The sequence below is a fragment of the Scyliorhinus torazame genome, chromosome 2 (assembly GCF_047496885.1).
Source record: "Scyliorhinus torazame isolate Kashiwa2021f chromosome 2, sScyTor2.1, whole genome shotgun sequence".
Classification (NCBI taxonomy): Eukaryota; Metazoa; Chordata; class Chondrichthyes; order Carcharhiniformes; family Scyliorhinidae; genus Scyliorhinus; species Scyliorhinus torazame.
Window position 1 is genome coordinate 102,048,909 of NC_092708.1, and position 22,930 is coordinate 102,071,838.

The following is a 22,930-nucleotide window of genomic DNA, read 5'->3' on the forward strand; positions in this document are numbered from 1 at the left end:
TTTTTTAAAGTTTGCAGATGGTACAAAGACCTGTAGAGGTATAGGTAGCATTCAGAAAGCAGGAAGGTTGCAGAAGGATTTGGACAGGCTAGGAGAGTGGGCAGAGAAGTGACAGATATGGAAAAGCGGGAGTTTATGCACTTTGGAAGGAGGAATGGAGGCATAGACTATTTTCTAAATGGGGAAATGCTTTGGAAATCAGAAGCACAAAGGAGTCCTTGTTCACGATTCTCTTACGGTTAACGTGCAGGTTCAGTCGACGGTTAGGAAGGCAAATAGAATGTTAGCATTCATATCGAGAGGGCTAGAATACAAGACCAAGGACGTACTTCTGAGGCTGCATAAGGCTCTAGTCAGACCCCATTTGGAGTATTGTAAGCAGTTTTGGGCCCTGTATCCAAGGAAGGATGTGCTGGCCTTGGAAAGGGTCCAGAGGGGGTTCACAAGAATGATCCCTGGAATGAAGAGCTTGTCATATGAGCAACGGTTGAGGACACTGGGTCTGTACTCGTTGGAGTTTAGAAGGATGTAGGGGGATCTTATTGAAACTTACAGGATACTGAGAGGCCTTGATAGAGTGGATGTGGAGAGGATGTTTCCACTTGTAGGAAAAACTAGAACCAGAGGACACAATCTCAAACTAAAGGGAAGATTCCTTTAAAACAGAGATGCGGTGGAATTTCTGCAGCCAGAGGGTGGTGAATCTGTGGAACTCTTTGCCGCCAAATCACTGAGTGTTTTTAAGACAGTTAGATAGGGTCGTGATTAAAAAGAGGATCGAGGATTATGGGGAGAAGGCAGAAGAATGTGGATGAGAAAAGTATCAGCCATGATTGAATGGTGGAGCAGACTCGATGGGCCGAGTGGCCTAATTCTGTTCCTATGTCTTATGGTCGCATAACCCTCAACTCCCTTGCCCATCAAAAATCTGTCGAAGGCGGCCTTGAATAAATTCAATGACCTGGCCTCCATTGCTTTCTGGAGAAGAGAATTCTGAAAATTATTGACCAGTTGAGAGAAAACAAAATCTCCTCATCTCTGTCTTAAGTGGCAGACCCCTTATTATTAAACTGTGTCCCGTGGTGCCAGTTTCCCCTACAAGTGAAAATATCTTGCTGATATCTACCATATTAAATCCCCTCGGGATCTTCAATACGATCACCTTTCATTCTTCTAAACCTCAATGAGTATTGGCCCAACCAGTTCAACCTTTCTTCATAAGATAAGCCTGTCAACCCTGGAATGAGAAGAGTGAACCTTTTCGGAACTGCTTCTAATGTAATTATATTGGTTTTCAAATGCGACCAAAACTGCACACAGTACTCCAGATGTGGTCTCACCAATGTCCTGTACAGCTGTGGTAAAACGTCCTTACTTTTATATTACATTCCCCTTTAAATAAATGCCAACATTCCATTTACGTTCCTAATCACTTGCTACACAAGCATACTAACATTTTGTGATTCATGTATCAGGACACCCAGGTCTAGGTGTGGGACTAAGCGGATAGTTCGAATAGAGCTATAAAGGGCTGAATGGCATCCTTTTAGCTGCTCTACAATTCTATTTAAAGCCCTTAACCAATACGTTGAAGCCTGAATGGAATATGTTTGAAAGGAAAAGAACCTGAATAACGTTAGGAAAACAATGCCAGTTTCACTGACTGCTTTGAATAGTTATGAATACACGGAGTTATTTGCATTTGTTCGTTATTTATCCAAAAGAGAGAGATTACCAGTCAGATATGAACAGTTACCTCATTTGGGGGACAGGCACTGCAACCAACCAGCAACCTACAAATACTGAACTGATATTTTACTGTTTATGCATTTTCAAATTACTGACTCACATTTTGTCTTGTAGATAAAAAGATTTCTGAGATAGGGTCAGAAAAATCCCCATTGACAGCTCCAAGTGATAAAGGTTAGACAGCCTACACAACTAAAGCAAAGAGCCAGAGTCTACAGGGAAGTCCACATCTTCAAATAAAGTTCAACATTGAGTAGAACTTTATTTTATTCTTTCCCTCCTCCCACAGTATCTTGATGTGTGTATTCACTAGCTCGCTAAGTCACCAGTGCTGCAGAGCCCTTATCTTTTCAGAGGAAAGTGAAAACTTGATTTTCCCTGAAGGGACTTCCATTTCTAAAGCATTTTTCTGCTGGCCCCATAAGAATAAAGAAGAAATAAAAAGCTTGCTTAAGTGAATTTACTATTTCCAACAAAAAATGCAGTCATAACTGGCCTTCGACATTTCAAATGTTTTATCCAATGCAAAATCAATCAGGGAAACATTATTAATCAATCCATAATCTTTGCCAAAAGTAGATTCAATTGGGTCTGAATGATTTTGAAGTGTTGCATTACACCGAGCCATGTTTGAGAAGTCGACAAGTAGCTCAAGATATTCCAAATAAATATTTATTGGAGTTCATCTATTCAGTGAGTAAATGCATTGTGTGGTAAATTAACAGGACAAACCGTCAGAGGTTTAACCAAAAAGTTCATCTCAACTAAAAGCAAATTACTGTGGATGTTGGAATCTGAAACTAACAGAAAATACTGGACAATCTCAGCAAGTTTGATTGCATCTGGCAGAGAAAAGGGAGCTAACGTTTCCAGTCTGGATGACAAAGAGTCACCCAGACTAGAAACGTTAGCTCCCTTTTCTTTACACAAAGCTGACAGACCTGCTGAGATTGTCCAGTATTTTCTGCTTTTGTTTGAGCTCATCTCAGCTGTTATGACAACACTATTCAGCAACCCAGAGCTAGGGAGAGTAGGAATTTGGGCATAATGCTTGTGACTGCTATACTTTTCATCTGGATGGTAATGGTAGCAACGCTCTAATAGTCTAATGAATAGGTCTATATGTGAAGAATGACAGGTTGTGTCTGGTGATTGAAAAATATTTGATTTGCACATTTGGTCAAAGTGGATGCAAAAAATTGACTTTCGTTGGTCGCTGAATCAGAACTAAAAAAAGAATTATGATTCTTCAAACCTTACTTTGTCTCTTAATTACGTAAAAGGTTAATTCGCCTATAATTTTGTTTGCTAGCTATGTCCTAATTTATGGTTTAAATACAGCTCCAAATGAATTTGCACCATTCGTTAGATATAATTATTTTTTCCAGGAGCAAAATCTGCAATTTAGAATGCCACTCCCACACAATCATATCCTGATTTCAAAGTTTTTTACTTTGAACTTTTCCAGGTAACTACAGGCATTTGCTGGGGCGATTTTCCCCAATCGGCTATGGTAATTTCAGTGGAAGATTGACAGAAACCCCAGAGAAGATTGGGTTTCTGCCAACGTTATGGCAACTGATCATAGGTACTCAAGGAAAGTCTTGGCAATAACATTTTGTAAAGAATGGAATTTCTACTTATAATTCAAGCAGGCCACCTCGTACAGAACATTGTGATTATTCTATGGTTACACAAAAATAGAAACAGCCCAGCTGGCTTTAGCTGCAGCAGCAAAATAAAACTTCTTACAATTCAGAGACTGACAAAATACGATGACAATCATGAATAGAAGTGTTTCTTTTGAGTTTAAGAACAACCGATTCTTTCCCTTTCACTCTGATTTAAAGGTAATGATATGCAGAAGTCTTTTCAGGAATATATGGTTCAGTAACACTGACTGAACAAGTCCTTTCTTACCTTTGGTGCTGAAGTCATCCACAAGGATAACCTCTTTAATGAGATGAGCAGGTGATCTGTTGAAGATGCTGTGAACTGACCTCAGAAGTGTCGACCACACTTCATCCACGAAGCACATGATGATGCTGGTTGTTGGAAGATTGTTGTGAACTACCTGGTTGGAACACCTGGAACAAATACATCCCCGGGGTATAAGGTTTAAACAGCAAAGAGTAATGGCGTGTTGTAATGTTGTTTCAATGCAAATACAGTCCTACTGATTCTTGATTCCTCTCTACATCCATCAATCTCCTCCAAATGAGAAAGATAAAAGTGGTCCCAATGCTGATCATTGGAGAACACCACTGTCTACCATCCTCTAATCTAACAAAAAACATTTACCATGACTAACTGCTTTCTGTCATTAAGCTGATTATTATCCAAACTGACAAGGATCCTCCTGTTAGGAACCCAAAGGTAGTTTTAAGGGATTTTTATTTGTATGGGTATACATTAGAAATAAGGTATAGTTTTAGGTGGGTTTAATTTATTTTGTGTGTGTTTGGAAGGGACCGCTAGATTAATGCTGGACAAAGGTGTGTGTGTGTGAGGGGTTGGTTTCAGTTCCAACTGGGATTCTATTGGGATAGTGAGAACCACAGCATGAAGAATAAATATAGTTGTTTAGCAACTAAAGGCCCTTGAAAGGGGTAAAAGTTTATTTTGTTCTTTAGTTTTAACTGAAAAGTGAGCGCAGTTATAGAACACGCACGAACAGATTCAAAAACAGTTTCTTCCCCGCTGCTACCAAACTCCTAAACGATCCTCTTATGGACTGATCTGATTAATACTACATTCCTGTATGCTTCATCCAATGCCGTGTCTATGTATTTACATTGTGTACCTTATGTTGCTCTATTACGTATTTTCTTTTCATGTACTAAATGATCTGTTTGAGTTGCACGCAAAAAGATACTTTTCACTGTACCTTGGTACATGTGACAATAAGCTATTCCAATTCCAGAGAGACAACCGGAAAGGAAAAAGCTCCCACAGCTTCGCTAAAAGCAGTGATACTAGAAAGCTAGAGGGAACATCTCTCTCAGCTTTGCTATAAGAAAACCCATACAATGAAGCAATGGTCATCTAAAGAGCAGCCAGTTAAGAACACTGGAGAAATAAGAAGTTTACAGATGGTCTGAGGTTAAGGGTTCAGTCAAAACAGACAGAGCTCAGAGGAAGGTTGAGAAGCCAAAAAAACACCTGAAGTGATCCTCGGGTTTGTGAGATTTTTACGACAGCTTGTGGAATGTGAATTGTAATATCTGTGGGAATTTGTGGCTGGACCTCAAGTGTGCAAAAGTAGTCATGGCAAAGAAATCCTAAAAGGGATCGTGTAAAACTTGGGAGTACATTCTCTGATAGAATTGGAGAAGAAGCTCTGACAAAGAGTCCCTGGAAAACAGGAAGTGGATTTTGGAATGCAACCTCCTAATGGAAAGCATGATCATGAGAGAAGGTTTTAAAGCATGTTTTGGGAGTAGTTTGAAAACTCTCAAATGATAATCATCTGGGGGGGGGAGGATTCTGAGGAAGAAATCCACAGACACACTTTGGTTTCAGAACAGAGTGCATATTTTACCACAGTCAATGTGTGTCTCAAAAAAGTGACATTGCGTGTATCAATGAGATCACTGTAGCTTCAAACGTACTGTGTCGCCTGTGTTACCTTAAAGCCTGTGTGATTGCTAACCAAGAAGGGGGGGGGGGGGGGTTAAAGCAGTATTGTATTATGATGCATTTTTTCATGTTTAATCTTTTTTTCCCTTGTTGTCAAAACTAGCAGTCCTGTGACTCTGTTGCTCCACGTTTGATAAAGAAAAAAGTAAAAGTGACATTCTTTCGAGGCAAACTTCCATTCTGAGATCTTCCCGTCCAATTATAACATCAATTGGGATCGTAACACTTCCTATTCAAAGAGCTCCAATTTTGTTGACCAGCTTTTTAACGTGGTACTTTTGAAATGCTTTCTTAAAATCCATATGCAATCCCGTCACCAACCTTCTGTTACTTCACCAAGAAATTCAATTTGATTAGTCAAGCACAATCTTCCTTTTACAAATCAATGCTGGCTTGCATTAATTAGCCCAAATCACCCCAAGTGCATGTTGCCTTTGTCCCAATTGGGTTTTAGAAGCATCCTACCACTGTTGTTAAACTGATCGGCCGATAGTTAATAAGAATATCCTTTCAATTTTTCTCCAATAAGGGTGTCACATCTGCCACCCTCTAACCCTCTGGCATCTCCCCTGTAACTATGGAAGATTATTGCAAGCCACGCTATCTCCAGTCCCACTGTCTTAATCAAACAGTGACGCAAGCCAACTGTATCAGGCAACTTATCCATTCTAAAGTATAACCAGCCTTTCCACTGTATCCTGCCCACCAATTTCCACTCCACATTGTGGGCGGGATGACTTTTTAAGCGAATCCACATATTAGAATGAGACAGCTAGTCTCACTCTAACATCCATTCCCACAATCTACCCAAGGCGTGGGATCTGACTCCCTTGCTGCTCTCCACAAAAGGGGGCCAGATGGACCAGCATTCGTAGGGGTCTCCCAGGAGCTCGGAGGCCTCCAGGTGCTTGCCCTTTGGGCAGTGTGACCCTGGTACTGCTGGTGCCAGCCTGGCACTGGCACCCTTGCAGTCCTAGCCTGGTACCATGGTGATGCCAGCCTGGCACAGCCCAGGTGGCAGAGCTAGTGCCAGGCTGGCATTTTCTGCGGATCAGGCCTAAGGGTGCCCTAGGAGGTGCAGGGGTGGAGAGATGCAGAGGACCCTCTTGTTGGGAGTCGTGTCGGGGGGGGGGGGGGGGGGGGTTGTGGTTGAGAGGTCGGGACGCCATTTTTAAATTAATCTCGCAGCGCAGAAAAGCACGCTACCTAACGTGACTCCAGTTAGATATGGGGCCTCAGCATGGAACGGGTGGGCGCGGCTGGACTTAGTCCTATTTCCAGAAGGAGATCGGTGGCGTCCCAATCTCTCGACACCCCCCGCCCCCCCAACTCACCCCTAAGGGGATCCACGGGCATCCCTGCACCTTACCTGCACATGGAACCCCCGGGCCTGATCCCTGTCAAAAAAGAAAATGCCAGCCTGGCAGTGCCCCTGCCAGTGCCACCTTGGCAGTGCCAAGCTGAAACCCAGGTGGCATTGCCAGGGTGCTAGTGCCAGGGTGCCAAGCTGACACCAGCAGTGTCAGGCTAGCATCAGTGGTGCCAGGATAACACCCTGCCCAGAGGGCCAGCATCTGGGGATCTTCGATCCCCTGGGAGATCCCCACAAGTGCTGCTCCTCCTGGTCCCCATTTGTGGGAACCTGTACTGAATGGCACTCGCCAGAGATCTCCGAGGCAAAGGAGATGGATACCAACGCCTCGGTTACCCCAGGGAACTGCACAGTAGACTGAGACGAGTGGTCTTGCTCTAATATGCAGATTTGCAAAAAGCAATCCCGCCACAATGTCTGAGATTCACATCACAATGTCTCACGAGATTGCGTTAGATATCGCGAGGCGTAGTGAACCAGGTAGATCCCGAGAGTGGGGACTCCCAACATTTACCGGCCACGTTGCGCTCGAAAGTCAGCGCACCGCAGTGTATCATGGCTGGTAGATCACACTCAAATTCTTCACTATTAAACCATTGCTAACAATCTATGCGCATAAAGTTCCTTTATTCAAAAAGTACTCCAGTGGCAATAGCCAGATTTCTTCTGCATTTCAAAGAACAGTGACTCAACACTGGTGGACGTTAGCCAATGAACAGACAGTAATTCGGGGCGCAATTAAATGGAAGCATAGCGTGACGAGAAACCAATTATCACCACTTAAGCCCCATTTCCATACAATTAACTAGAGCCACCCCTTATCCAATGGCCTCCTGTCATCCAGCGGCCTCCCCAGGAAGAGCTCACGCTGGTGCCGATTAGTACTCTTTATTTAAAAATGTGAATCTGACGGAAGGGCTTCTGTGGGGAGCAGAGGAGTAGCCATCTTTGCTCCAGTCAAAGAGTCCAGGGGTGCGTGTGTGCCCGCTGGCGGATGGGCAACCGCTCGCTGCACCATCATGCCAAATTTTTGTCCCTGCTCGTCTGCCGCTAGACCACCTATAACCCCCACCGACTGCTGAGGCTACTGGCTGTGCAGCTGAAGGCTATTGTCAATAGGGAATTGGCAATTGTGGTTAAGTGTGCGCTGCGCACACGCCAAGTGTATTCCCGTGGGTGGGCGGGCCATGCAGCATGTGGGAGTCATAGCCTACCACCTAAATCAGACCGTGATGCCTAGTCAGTGTACGTGAATATTGCGGGAGGCAACCCACACATGGAGCTGTCACGTCCAAATACCCAGGGGATGGGACACAACTCCATTGATATGTCCACAGCCGGTGGGTGAGCTAGTGCCACGGGGAGGGAGCCAGTGCTCGGTCCGGGTGATGTTGTGAGCGGGTTTCCGGGGTACAGGGTCTGGGGCCTGGTGAGGGGGTCCGCTGCGGCCTGGAGTACATGTGGAGGCATTCCAGGTAGGGTTGTGGGGCGAGAAATTAATGGGGGAAATGGAACGTCCCAGGGTGGGAGCTGTTTGTCAGTCAAACACTCTCTCCAAATTCCTTACAGATATTGAATGCTATGCCAGGGATGTTGGACGCAGAGGTTGCCCTAGTGGTGCTGCTGCTACGCGATACGGCCAGACCCAGAGAAGGCGGCAGCAGCAGCATCTGCAGATGCTCGAGGCAGCGGCCCATGTGCCGGATCCCGTCACACATCCTGAGGTCCGGCCGCCCATCAGGCTAGGGAGGGATTCAGAGGGGGAGTTCCGTGACGGCCCAGGGTGTACAGGTGCCGCTGGTCGTTCAAACAAATGATGGACAGCCTGTGCCGTAGGAGGCTCCGGCTCAACAAAGAGACAGTACAACACCTGTGCCATATCCTCACGGACTTGGCACCACATGGAGGAGTAGGACACCCGCTCCCGATGACCGTTAAGGTCACTGTAGCCCTGAACTTTTATGTTGCAGGATCATTCCAGGGCTGGAGCAGCGAACTGTGTGGTATATCACAGGCCACGGCCTATAGGTGCATCCGGCAGGTCATGAATGCCCTGAATGCCCGAGTGGAAGACTACATCGGTTTTGACTTGGACCAGGCCCAACAGGATGCCTGGGCAGCAGTTTCTCCGCCATCACCGGGATGACCCAGGTCCAGGGAGTCATAGATGCCACGCACGTTGCCCTGCGGCCATCTGGGGGTGCCCTATGTTAACCAAAAGGGGTTCCACTCCCTCAACGTAGATCGTATGCGGCCACCAGATGAAGATAATGCACATTTGTGCCCGCCTCCCGGGCACTCCCGAGAGTGTGCACGACAGTACATCCTGGGGAAGTCGGTCATCCCTGCCCTCTTCAGGGCAGTACGGTGGCACAGTGGTTAGCACTGCTGCCTCACGGCGCCGAGGTCCCAGGTTCGATCCCGGCTCTGGGTCACTGTCCGTGTGGAGTTTGCACATTCTCCAGGTGTTTGCGTGGGTTTGGCCCCCACAACCCAAAAGATGTGCAGGGTAGGTGGATTGGCCTCACTAAATTGCCCCTTAATTGGAAAAAAATAATTGGAGACTCGAAATCCCTGTCCTCTTCGAGGAGCACCCCAGGATGGGCAGTTGGCTCTTGGCGGGATAAGGGATATCCGCTGAGGACCTGGCTTATGACGGTAGTAGGGAGGCCGGAGACCGAAGTGGAGATCCGGTACAATGAGGTCCATGCAGTCACCTGGACTGTCATTGAGTGGTGCATCGGACCCCTCAAGATGCAGTTCCGATGCCTTGACCGCTCCAGAGATGCACTCCAGTACACCGCCCGGGGAGGGGTCGTCCGCTTTGTTGTGGTCTGCTGTGTCCTCCACAGCCTCGCGCCGCAGCGGGGCGATGAGCTGGAGGCTGGTGACGAGGAAGATGTGGCCACCTTGGAGGAGATGGAGATGAGGAGGCGGCCCCTGACCAGCAGGGGCTGGAGGACGAGGCCGTGGAGTAACCTGAAGCCCAGCCAGAGGCTGCAGGACGGGAGGTCGGTGAAGGTCTGGCAAGGCCAGAGGGCCAAGGAGGCCTCATACAGGCCCGATTTACCTAGGACGTTGCCTGGTCCATTGTCACATCCTTACCCACCAACTCCCCCCCCCCATTTCCCACCCTCCCTGGGTATGTGCCACAGGATTCCAGGGTGCTGGAATGTTTTGGCACTGTCAGCGGTTACTGTCAAGGGAAGGGGGTAATGATAACCCGCAGAGAGCTGGGCGCTGGTACTCCTCAATCTATGCCATAGTCTGGCTCCTGCCTGTCTGCTGAGTGCTCACTCACACCGATCACCTGCATGTGGTGATGCATTGTGGAAAAAGGTGACAGAGGCTTCCTACTGGTTGTGTAGAAGGGTGTTTATTGGTCAATACATGTCCCCATTCTCCTGATGGTGGCCACCGTCGCCGCCCCATGGGACGGGTCCAGGTTGGCACTCAGCGCCACCTCCTCCCCGGTCGGTGGTCATAGGGCACCTTGGGACAGAGGGGCAACTGGTTTGAGCCCCGGCTGCACCTGCCTTATCGGGCTCTGCCAGCCCTGGCGGTTTCCAATGGTCCGCACTATTGTGTCAACACCCTAGGCAATGCTCCTCAGTGAAAGGGCCATGCTCTGCAGTGCCTCGGCAACGGCCACCTGCAACTGGGACAAGCTCCGGAGCGGCTCGGCCATTCCCATCTGAGAGCACGACCTGTCCTGCAGAACCTTATCAAGGTCGGCCTGGTACTGTGTGTCATCCGACAGTGAGGCAGATATACTGCTGAGACCCTCAGTCATGGCCGTCATCGATTGCACGACACCTTGGACATCTTCACTCATGGTGCCGACGTCTTGCACCAGGCTCTCCATTGCGGTTGCCACTCTAGCAGTGTTGGCTTCAGTGCCACTCATTGCCAGCGCCATCTCCTGTGCCTGCAGCCTCTGGGACTCCTCCAATCGGTAATGGATCTACTGGGGTGACAGTGACACCTCCCCCTGAATGTCTCGGCCACTCCCTATCGACTCCATCAGCCCCAGGTTACCCTGTTCCAGAGGCTCAGCATCAGGCTGGGTCCAGGGATCAAGCAGACCTCCAACTGCTGTCGCGCTTGGTGGTTCCTGTCTCCACCATATGTGCATCATCAGCAGTGTGGCGCTCACCAGGTTGTGCCCCAGAAGCCTGTCCACTAACATTTCCTACCGAGGTGCGTGTATCTGCGCTTGTGGAGGGTGGGGATGACAACCGAGCCACGACTGTTGCACCCTCGGAGCTCTCCTCTGCGATGTTCGCCACGGAGTCAGGAGAGGGTGCCGCCCGGGATGGACCGGCGCCGTCTGCTGCTGGACCTGCGGGAGAATGGACATGTGGTCAGTGGGAGGAATGGGTCGGTCAGAAAGGCAAACACTACTCACGTTTGACAGGCCCTCCGGGTGGAGCCTGGTGGTTCCTCACCTCTGCGCTATCCACCATCCTCCGAGGGAGATAAATCAGTTGGTTGCATGGTGTACCGAAAACAACCTCTCTCTAAATATTGGAAATACCAAGGAACTGATCATCGACTTCAGGAAGCGTAGCACGACACACACTCCCATTTGCATCAATGGCTCCGAAGTGGAGATGGTCGATAGTTTTAAGTTCCTGGGGGTCACCAACAGTCTGTCCTGGTCCACTCACGTTGATGCAAGAGTCAAGAAAGCCCAACAACATCTTTACTTCCTACAGAAGCTAAAGAAATTTGGCATGTCTGCATCGACTCTCACAAACGTCTCCAGATGTGCGATAGAGAGCATCTTATCCGGCTGCATCACAGCCTGGTATGGCATCTGTTTGGTCCAAGATCGCAAGAAACTGCAGAGTGTGGTGAACTCAGCCCAATGCATCACACAAGCTTGCCACCCGCACACTGATCCTGTATACACCTCCCACTGCCTCAGGAAGGCAGACAGCGTTATCAGAGACCCCTCCCACCCAGGCATTGCCTTCTCCCAGATCCTTCCATCAGGCAGAAGGTACAGAAGTCTGAAGACCCGCACATCCAGACATAGGAACAGCTTCTTCCCCACAGCTACTAGACTCCTCAACGACTCTCCCTTGGACTGATCTGTTCCCTGTAAGAACACTATTCACGACGCCCTATGCTGCTCTTGTTTGGCCTTTCCACACTGTAACCAATCACTGTTTGTCGATGTACCATTTGCCAATGTTCTCTGTTGATTATTCTTTTGTCTACTATGTACGTACTGAGTACGTTCCCTTGGCCGCAGAGAAATACTTTTCACTGTACTTCGGTACATAGAATCATAGAATTTACAGTGCAGAAGGACGCCGTTCGGCCCATCGAGTCTGCACCAGCCCTTGGAAAGAGCACCCCACTTAAGCCTCCACCGTATCCCCGTAATCCAGTAACCCCACCCAACTTTTTGGACACGAAGGGCAATTTAGCATGGCCAATCCACCTAACCTGCACATCTTTGGACTGTGGGAAGAAACCGGAGCACCTGGAGGAAACCCACACAGATATGGGGAGAACGTGCAGACTCCGCACAGACAGTAACCCAAGACGGGAATCGAACCGGAGTCCCTGGAGCTGTGAAGCAACTGTGCTAACCACTGTGCTACCGTGCTGGTACATGTAACAATAAATGAAATCAAATCAGTTGGTGTTTACTTTGCCATGAAAATAGAAGGCAAGAAAACTACATATAAACTTACTTTCTTGGTGTAATTTCAAGGTAAACAAAACTGGCATGCAACATCAAAACAATCTCTGGTGCACTGAGGCATTGGTTAAGACACATGGTTGGAGCAAAGTACTAGGAGCTTCTTCTTTGCTCACAACATGTGCTGTGACTAACTGTGGAACACCTGACATTAGCAGATACTCACGAAACATTTGCAGTGAATTAGGTACCTTTCTTGCAACATTTTATTTCCCATCTCATGCGATACCCATCTCATTCCTTTCATCTCTCTTATATTATCCCCATTCCATCCCTCCTTAGCCATCTAACACTACCCTCCCAAACATTGAAATCCTTCCAGACAGGGTAACTGTTATTGAGCTCCTCTTAACATTCCCTTTTTCCTCCTCCCACAACCCATGCCCTGACCTGCTGCCATCACTGTTTTTCCTCTGCTCTCAGATGAAGTTTCAACTGGAGTCATTGCTGATTAAAAACCAGATCAAGGATAATTTAGCACTTTTAGTAAGCAATGCATCACATACATACCAACCTGCAAGCAATAGGTTTCAGCCCAATAATTGTGCTTGATCAATTTAGATCTCTCACTGATTCTTACACATTATAGTAACTGAGAATGAATAAAAATAACAACTGGTTCAAGAACAAATATAACACAATTATATTGAAATATCCATGAACCTATTTCCTTCAAAACTCTCCTGTAAGGAAGAACTTGTTCAATTTAATCCAATCCTCTGCAAGCCCCACATGCCTGCACGAGATTCTGTCCACCAAATCAATCTACCAACCAGAATAGCCAATCAGCACAGACAAAAACTGTGTGGCATTATCCTAGATTGCCACTAGCAACTGTGTCCACTTCATTTCCCAGCATTGGCTGCCCTCTTATGATATATTTGCATGCCTCTCTTTATTTAGTACATACATTCCAATCGGAGAAACTAGGTTTGCTGGAGTGTATCAAGAAGTATTTTAATTAGGCAGTTGCCTTGAAGTTATGTGCTAAATGTACGTCATGTGATAACAGGTTCATAGTAAACAGGACCAGCAAATCGCGCAGAACATTAACTTGATTGCAATAAAGCAGACTCCTACAAGTGTCGGAAGACGTTCACGGTATCAGAATAAATCAGGTGACATCTCCTGAACATGACTGAGCATGGTTTCACCCCCTTGGACCATATTTTTGGAGGCATCTAACAAGCTCCAAGTTCATTCCCTATCTGAATTTTAAACATCACATGTTCAAAAAGAAATAAGCAGTCTAAATACAATCATTTTTCATGAATGCCAAACAGTTTTTCCCAGCATTAAGAGCTACCAAAGTATGTGTGCAAAAATTAACAATATTGCCACTTACCTACAGATCATATATTTTTGACTAATATTGCTTACACTTCTTGCATTTAATCAGTACAGTGCATTCTGGAACTAAACACCAATTACACTCTTGCTTGTCTTTTTACATGTTGCTGTGTGATTATTTAGAGCACTTGCTCTTTTGAAGGAAACTAGAATGTTTCCAAATCATGATTAAGTTTCTCCATAACAATGCTTTTTCCTTTCTACTTTTTATGTCTTTTCCCACTGTTTAAAAATACAAAAGGATGAAAATGGTTACCCAAAATCCCATTGCACAAGCTATGAAATTGATTTGGTTTGTTTTCTACTTCACTGGCATTAATAAATTACAGCAAAAAGAAAACAAAAATTCTGTAAATACTTAGCAGGTCAGGCAGCATCAGTGGAAAGAAAAAACAATGGCCTTTGTCAAAACAAGAAAAAGTTAGAGATGTAACAAGTTTTAAGTGGAGGTGGAAAGAACAAAAAAAGGTCCATGGCAAGATGGAAAGAGATTAAATGACAAAAGGAATGATGGTGCAAGGAGCAAAACAAGATGGCAAGAGGAAAATCTTTAAAGAGTGAAAGTGAATCCAGAGGAGGTCCAAATGGCAATAGCAGAATCATAACCAAGAGCAGCTGTCCAAAAGCTGGGGGCAGTAGTTCTAATCTGAAATCACTCAACTGAATGTTAAATCCAGATTACTATGAATGCTGAATCAAATGATGTGATACAGTTCCTTGAACTATATTGAGGGTTAGTATGTGTGGTTTCGAGATTTAAAATGTCAGGCAACTGGAAGATCGGAGTCACTCTGATGGTAGAATGGTGGTATAACGCAAAGAAATCATCCAATCTGCATTTGATCTTCCCAATGTAAGGAGATTGCATCATGAATAACTGAATACAAACTTTTGGTGGATTGGTGGTGATGTGAAGATTGAGGGGCTAATATTTAACAAATCAACTACAACGAAGTTCCAGAGAAACAAGGTGAGCCATTTAAATAGCCTGTCATATAACTTGGCAGCCCTTGCGGTTGTGCCTGGTTTCTGTCCTGGTGCCATGGGGGGGGGGGGGGGGGGGGGGTAGGTGGTGCAATCCACCACCTGGGGAAAAAAATTGGGCCCAAAGGTGCATTATTCCTGAGGTGGATGCAGCAAGCAAGGACATTTCCAAACTTGCATTGTCCCACCTCTGCAGCGTAAATTCTGCCATTATATCTATTGCAATGCCATTATCTACCCTTTCAGTTATGTGAATAATAGGTCTTGTGCATCATACTCTGAATGATCTAATTTTAATTTTATATCCTCTAGTTTACCTTCACACCAGGGAATGTTTCCTTCTATCTGTCCTATCAAATAATTTATTGATCTTAAATGCCTCAATGAATGTTTCATATTCAAGGGAATACATGTTTAAATTTATGTAGTCAAGCCTCTTCCTTTTAGATCAATAAATGATTTGAATGCCAGAGGTTAGGGGAGCGTGACTGCCCTCGATACCAAGTCAGCATTTGACTTGGCATCAAGCAGCCCCAGCTAAACTGGAGTCAATGGGAATTAGGGGAAACTCTCCGTTGGTTAGTCATAACTGACACAAAGGAAGATGGTTGTGGTGGTTGGAGGTTAATCATCCCATCTCCAGGACATCACTGCAGGAGTTCCTAGGCACAACCATCTTCAGCTGCTTCAGCAATGACCTCCCTTCCATCATAAGGTCAGAAATGGGAATGTTTGCAGATGGGGGCGGCACGGTAGCACAGTGGTTGCTTCACATCTCCAGGGACCTGACCTGGGTTCAATTCACGGCTTGGGTCACTGTATGTGTGGAGTCGGCACGTTCACCTCGTGTCTGCCTGGATTTCCTCCGGGTGTTCCGGTTTCTTCCCACAGTCCAAAGATGGGTTAGGTGGATTGGTCATGCTAAATTACCCCTTGGTGTCCAAACGTTAGGTGGGGTTGCTGGGATAGGGTGGAGATGTGACCCTAGGTAGGGTGCTCTTTCAGGGGCCGGTGTAGACTCGATGGCCAAACGGCCTCCTTCAGTACTGTTAATTCTATGACTGCACAATGTTCAGCAACATTCGCAACTCCTCAGATAATGAAGCCGACCATTTCCAAATGCAGCAAGGCCTGGACAATAACCAGGCTTGGGCTGACATGTAGCAAGTTACGTTCGTGTCACGCAAGTGCCAGGCAATGACCAGCTCCTACAAGAAAGGATCTAGCCATCGCCCCTTCACATTCAATGACATTACCATCGCTGAATCCCCCACCATCAACATCCCGGGAGTTACCATTGACCAGAAACTGAACTGGATTAGCCATATTAATAATGTGGCTACCAGGGCAGGTCAAAGCCTAGTAATGCCTTGGCGAGTAACTCACCTCCTGATTCCAAAGCCTGTCCACCATCTCCAAAGCTCAAGTCAGGAGTGTAATGGAATACTCTCCACTTGCCTGGATAAGTGCAGCTCCAACAACACACGAGGAGCTCGACGCCATCCAGGATAATAATAATCTTTATTATTGTCACGAGTAGGCTTAACACTGCAATTAAATTACTGTGAAAATCCCCTAGTTGCCACACTCCGCCGCCTGTTCGGATACACGGAGGGAGAATTCAGAATGTCCCATTCACCTTTCAGGACTTGTGGGAGGAAACCGGAGCAACTGGAAGAAACCCACGCAGACAAGGAGAAAACATGCAGACTTCTCAGTGATCCAAGCGGGAATCAAACCTGGGACCTGGGGCTGTGAAGCAACAGTGTTAACCACTATGCTACCCTGCCGCCCTATAAGAATTGAATCCACACTGCTGGGCTTGCTCTGTATCACAAACCAGCTGTCCAACCAAATGGGAGTTTGACCTCATCAGGAGGCAGTGGAGTAGGGGGAGGCAGTCCCGCAGTTGACTGGACTAGTAATCCAGAGATCCAGGGGAATGGTCTGGGGTCCCGAGTTTGAATCACACCATGGCAGATAGTGAAATCTGAATTCAATAAAAATCTGGAATTAAAAGATGAATGATGACCACGAAACTATTGCCGATTGTCATAAAAACCTATCTCATTAACTAATGAGAAGTGCACGATAAAATAGGACTGAGTCAGCACGGCTTTGTCAAAGGGAGGTAATGTCTGACAATCTCATAGAATTTACAGTGCAGAAGGAGGCCATTCGGCCCATCGAGTCTGCACCAGCCCTTGGAAAGAGCACTCCACTTAAGCCTCCACCGTATCCCCGTAACCCCACCCAACATTTTGGGCACCAAGGGCAATTTAGCATGGCCAACCCACCTAACCTGCACATCTTTGGACTGGGAAGAAACCGGAGCACCCGGAGGAAACCCACACAGACATGGGTTAGAGTTCTTTGAGGAGGTAACAAGGAAGTAGACAAAGAGGAACCGGGGGATGCAATTTATTTAGATTTCCAGAAGGCCTTTGACAAGGTGCCGCATAGGAGATCGTTAAATAAATTAAGAGCCCATGGTGTTAAGGGTAAGGTCCTGGCATGGATCGAGGATTGGCTGACTGGCAGAAGGCAGAGAGTGGGGATAAAGGGGTCTTTTTCAGGATGGCAGCCGGTGACTAGTGGTGTGCCTCAGGGATCGGTGCTGGGACCACAGCTTTTCACAATATACATTAATGATCTGGAAGAAAGAACTGAAGGCACTGCTGCTAAGTTTGCAGATGATACAAAGATCTATTGAGGGATAGATAGTATTGAGGAAGCAAGGGGGCTGCAGAAGGATTTGGACAGGCTAAGAGAGTGGGCAATGAAGTGGCAGATGAAATACAATGTGGAAAAATGTGAGGTTATGCACTTTGGAAGGAGGAATTTAGGCATAGACTATTTTCTAAATGGGGAAATGCTGAGGAAATCAGAAGCACAAAGGGACTTAGGCGTTCTTGTTCACCATTCTCTTAGGGTTAACGTGCATGTTCAGTCGGCAGTTAAGGCAAATGCAATGTTCGCATTCATATCAAGAGGGCTAGAATACAAGACCAAGGATGTACTTCTGAGTCTGTATAAGGCTCTCTTTGGAGTCAGATTCTCTTTGGAGTATTATGAACAGTTTTGGGCACCCTGTCTAAGGAAAGATGTGCTGACCTTGGAAAGGGCCCGGCGATTCACAAGAATGATCCCTGGAATGAACAGCTTGTTGTATAAGGAATGGTTGAGGACTCTGGGTCTTTACTCGTTAGAAGGATGAGTGGGGATCTTATTGAAACTTACAGGATACTGCGAGGCCTGGATAGAGTCGACGTGGAGAGGATGTTTCCACTTGTAGGAAAAACTAGAACCAGAGGACACAATCTCAGACTAAAGGGACGATCCTTTAAAACAAAGAGAAGGAATTTCTTCAGCCAGAAGGTGGTGAATCTGTGGAACTCTTTGCCGCAGAAGGATGTGGAGGCCAAATCACGGAGTGTCTTTAAGACAGCGCTAGATAGGTTCTTGATTAATAAGGGGATCGGGGGTTATGGGCGAAGGCAGGAGAATGGGGATGAGAAAAATATCAGCCATGATTGAATGGCGGAGCAGATTCGATGGGCCGAGTGGCCTAATTCTGCTTCTATGTCTTATGGTCTAATGTCCTTTAGAGAAGGAAATCTGCCTCTTTACCCGGTCTGGCCTACATGTGACATCCAGATTCACACAGCGATGCGGTTGACTCTTAACTGCCCTCCCCACTACAATGGCCTAGCTAGCCACTCAGTTCAAGGGCCAATAGGGATGAGCAACAAATGCTGGCCCAGCCAGCAACACCCACATCCCAAGAATAAATTAAAAAAAGGTAAAAAATGCACCCCTTTTAAAGGAAAATCTGTGTTCATATAAAAAATTGTGCCATAAGAAGATTGTGCAATTTTGATACCACACTCCTAATCTGGTTCAATTCTCAGCAGGTCAGGCTCATACAAACAAAAAGGTATTGTCTATATTCTGCTGGAATGGAATTGCCATCATTATGGCTGTGAAACTTTGATCCAATTCCATGATCTATATTCCAGTCATAAAACCGATCGTAACTGGGTCCCACCTGTTGAATAGAAAACATTCGCCAGGTACATCCATGTTGCTGTTTAGATTGGTAATGGTATACCTTGGATCTAATCGGTGAAAGATTATACAAAAAACTAGGAAGAGTTACTAATTTTGGGCTGCAGATCCATTAAAATAAAAATAGTCATGGTCCAGAAAATATCCAAATGTGGAGGAGATTCCTTTTCACTTCTAAGTAGGATGTTGCAACCTACTATTTGTTGGATTGTTTATGGTTTATGTGTTTAATTTACTTGTCCACAACAATACACGTATATAGAGAATTTTGATTCAATTATGTCAGGAATTTATGCTGTAAAATAAACCAAACTGGAGTATCTGAAATCATAACTAAGAGTGTACTATAAATTTAAATTATTGTTCTCCGTAAAATCATTAGCACACATTACAGCAGATTGAATTAGTTATAGCATTTGAAAATACTTTTACAATTTGAATTCTTTGCCACCACCTCAAGCTGATGAGTTTGCATGCAGAAATGTTGTAACAAATACTGTAAAAGAAGCTAGAAAAGTCTCAGAAAAAAGTACTTGGTTTGCAAGACTTCAATACAAATTTAGGATCATTTAATATGGAAAATGATAGTTACAGCACAGCAATAAGATTCTAGAAATAAACCAATGAGTAACAAAACTACGTATGCAATATAGACCTTCAGCTCCATACTTACCAAAATATATTCTATAAATTGTCATAGAAACAACTGGGATTATTATTATATAGTTAGAAAATTGTACACGAGTAAACAGTACTTTGCTAATGACAATCTCACCCTTCAGGTCTGCTATCCGGGATAGCCCTGTCCAGTGGGATCATGTTACTGAGGTATACGTTGAAATGTCCCTCACTCCATTTTTCCTTTGCTAATTTTTCATGTTCCTTTGGCACAACTGATCGCCGCCCAAACTGACCGATGGCTTTAAGATCACGAGGAGATATAGTCATGTCAATCGCCAAGACCTTGTGTACACCTACAATAGAATCTAAATTAATAACTGAATGATTTAGAATACTGCCAAATCTCTCTCGGTCAAATGTTTCGTTGGTTTTAGGAGTTAATTTCACCCCAATGTCTTTCGAAAAACCCTTTTTTTCAATGGCATTTGTCTGGTTGTTAAATTCTAAATTGTTTATGGCGGTTTTGTTGGTTCCAATGATAATCTGTGTCTGTGTGGCATTCGTTAAACTGTTTAAAATTGTTATTTTAGGGACGGATTGTTTTAATACAACACCTCTTGTGGCAGTAATGTTGACGAATTCGTTTTTCGTTCCATTCCAAACTTTAATGCCGATAGACGTTTTCCCATCGGATTGCGTTCCTGTGTCGTTGGCCTCAGTGTGTGGATCGGTTGCCCTGACAGATGAATTCATCTTGTTCCATTCTTCCAGCCCGGCTTTTTCCGTCTCGGCCGCCGCTCTCTGTGGCAGGGAGACTGGGAGAGGCCGGGAGTCGGGGGCGGCCTCTGCCCTGCGCTCGCTCTCGGGCTTGGCCTCTGCCGCCCTCGCGCTCGGCTGCCGGTTCTCCGCGGCCAGCCCGCCGCGCTCGGGCTGCAGCCGTCCGGCGGCAGCCGCCGGCCGAGCCGTGACATTCCCGCCTGGGGCTCTGCGTGGAGCGGGCCTCCGCGCCTCGGGCCCCGGTGGCGGGCCGGGATGGGAAGCCGTGCCGGTCGGCCCGGACCGCGCGGGAGCCTTGGGGCCGCCGCCCTGCCGGTCGGGCTGGGGAGCCGCGGACCCGTTCCAGAACCTTCCAGGGGGGGGCGGCGGGAAGCTGCGGCGGCGGTTGGCCGGGGGGCGCGTGCCCGCTGCCGCGCGACGTCTCGCCAACTTTGCCCCCTCGGCTCGCCGCCCATCCCCGCCGGCGGCAGCCGCCACGCCGGCCACCTCTCCGGCTCTTTTCCTGAACATCTTGTGCAGCTCCTGGTCCTGCAGCACCTTCGCCCTCAGCCGCTCCAGCCGCACCAGCTCCTCTCTGGAAACCCGGCTGTTGATCTCGCTGAAGGAAAACCGCAGCGCTGCCATGTCAAAGATCAGCCAGATAATCGAGGCGGCAAAAATAATCGCCAGGATCCTGCTGCTGCCGCGGAACAACCTCCTCACTTTATTCATCATTTTACTGCCTTGACCTTGCGCCGGGCGACCCCGCTCTCTGCTGGCCCCTCCACGCGCGACGTGGAGATGCCCCCTTCTCTTCCTCCGACTCCCTGCCTCTCTCGCACTCGGTCCCTGTCTGCCTGCGTGGCATTTCCACAACTGGCTTCCCAAAAGCGATCCAGCTGTGCAAACTCAGCGAGCTTGCAAAGTGTGAAGAAAAAAAACCACACCGGGACACCTATCACCTTCAAACAGAATCAACATTTACAACTCCTTCAATCTCAAAGCGGATGTTCCAACCACATAACCATTGTTCCTGGTTTCAAGGTGCAAGTCCACGTGTTCAAGTTCAGATCCTTGTTGGGAACTGCACCGACGATCTTCAATGTCAAACTCGAGTTGCAGATTATGACCCCAATTTTATGCGTGAATGGAGTGAATACATTCGTTCCCTCTAATGCGGTTTTAAGCCTCGGTTGTATGTAGGGTCACCGAAACTTCGAAACACCGATCTCATGCAGAGAAATAACTCGCAAGTGGTGTTTTCTGTAGTCTGAGCTCACGACATTTTGTGTACCTGCTGTCTTTTCAAAGTTTCATCAAACGTTTTGTGGATTAAGAAGCAGAATATCCTTTTATAAGCGTTTTTAAAATATGTTGATTAATTAACGTAGATGGACTCGCAGGCGAGAAGTAAGAAATGTGACTCCATTATTTATTTTATTCTTAATCATTGAATTACTAAAGTTTAAATTCGTACAGTAAGTGGGGTGAGAGGAGGCATCAGTTTAATTCAAAATTAATTAAAATAACTAGTTAATTAAAATACAATAAGGATGGCAGAGTTGGTGATGTGTTGCAACTGCAGGACGTGTGAGTTTCTGAATGCTAGTGTGATTCAGGGCAAACATGTACATAGAACTGTACAGCACAGTACAGGCCCTTCGGCCCACGATGTTGTGCCGTACTAGTCTGAAACTAAGATCAAATCAAGCTACTCCCAATCATTCTAGTGCATTCCATTCTAGTGCTTATCCAATAACCGCTTGAAAGTTCCTAAAGTGTCCGACTCCACTACCATAGCTGGGAGTGCGTTCCACACCCCAACCACTCTCTGAGTAAAGAACCTACCTCTGACATCCCTCCTATATCTTCCACCATGAAACTTATAGTTATGCCCCCTTATAACAGCTACATCCACCCAAGGATAAAGTCGCTGAACGTCCACTCTATCTATCCCTCTCATCATCTTATACACCTCAGTTAAGTCACCTCATCCTCCTTCGCTCCAATGAGAAAAGCCCTAGCTCCCTCAACCTTTCCTCATAAAACCTACCCTCCAATCCAGGAAGCATCCTTTGCACCCTTTCCAATGCTTCCACATCCTATAATAAGGTGACCAGAACTGCACACAATACTCCCAAGTGTGGAGGAACTGTGGAGGAAAAGATTGCAATGCAGATTTTGGATAGGTGCGGTAGTCACAGGGTAATTGTCATGGGTGACTTTAACTTTCCAAATATTGATTGGAACCACTATAATTCGAATTGTTTGGATGGTTTGGTACAGTTACAGCATAACCTCACGGCTCTTAAACTCAATCCCCCTGTTAATAAATCAAAGATTACAATCAAACTTGTGAGGCAAGACTTACCCCTCACAAATCCGTGCTGACTATCCTGGATTAAGCTGCATCTTTCCAAATGATCATAAATCCTATCCCTCAGGACCCTTTCCAATAATTTACCAATGACCAAAATGAGACTAATCGGCCTATAATTCCCAGGGTTATACCTATTCCCTTTCTTGAACAAGGAGACAACATTCGCCTCTCCAGTCTTCTGGCACTATTCCTGTAGACAGAGAGGACATAAAGATCAAAGCCAAAGGCTCTGCAATCTCATCCCTCGCCTCCCAAAGAATCCTAGTATATATCCCATCAGGCCCAGGGGACTTAT

At 46.3% G+C, this 22,930-nt stretch overlaps 1 protein-coding gene across 2 annotated transcripts in view; it reads right to left on the reverse strand.

The window, feature by feature from the left end:
- Window positions 1-21,408, reverse strand: part of LOC140390178 (polypeptide N-acetylgalactosaminyltransferase 5) — an 85,959-nt gene extending 64,551 nt beyond the window's left edge. Inside the window, exons 1-3 of one of the 2 annotated variants that reach the window (XM_072475135.1) lie at window positions 20,114-21,408; window positions 19,654-19,852; window positions 3,670-3,836 (exon numbers count right to left, since the gene is read on the reverse strand). In XM_072475135.1, coding sequence (XP_072331236.1) covers window positions 3,670-3,836; window positions 19,654-19,852; window positions 20,114-20,990 — 1,243 coding nt within the window. In that variant the 5' untranslated portion in view covers window positions 20,991-21,408. Of the gene's footprint in view, window positions 1-3,669; window positions 3,837-19,653 lie in introns of both variants that reach the window. The other variant, XM_072475126.1, reaches the window with a different exon arrangement.
- Window positions 21,409-22,930: the final 1,522 nt, after the last annotated feature.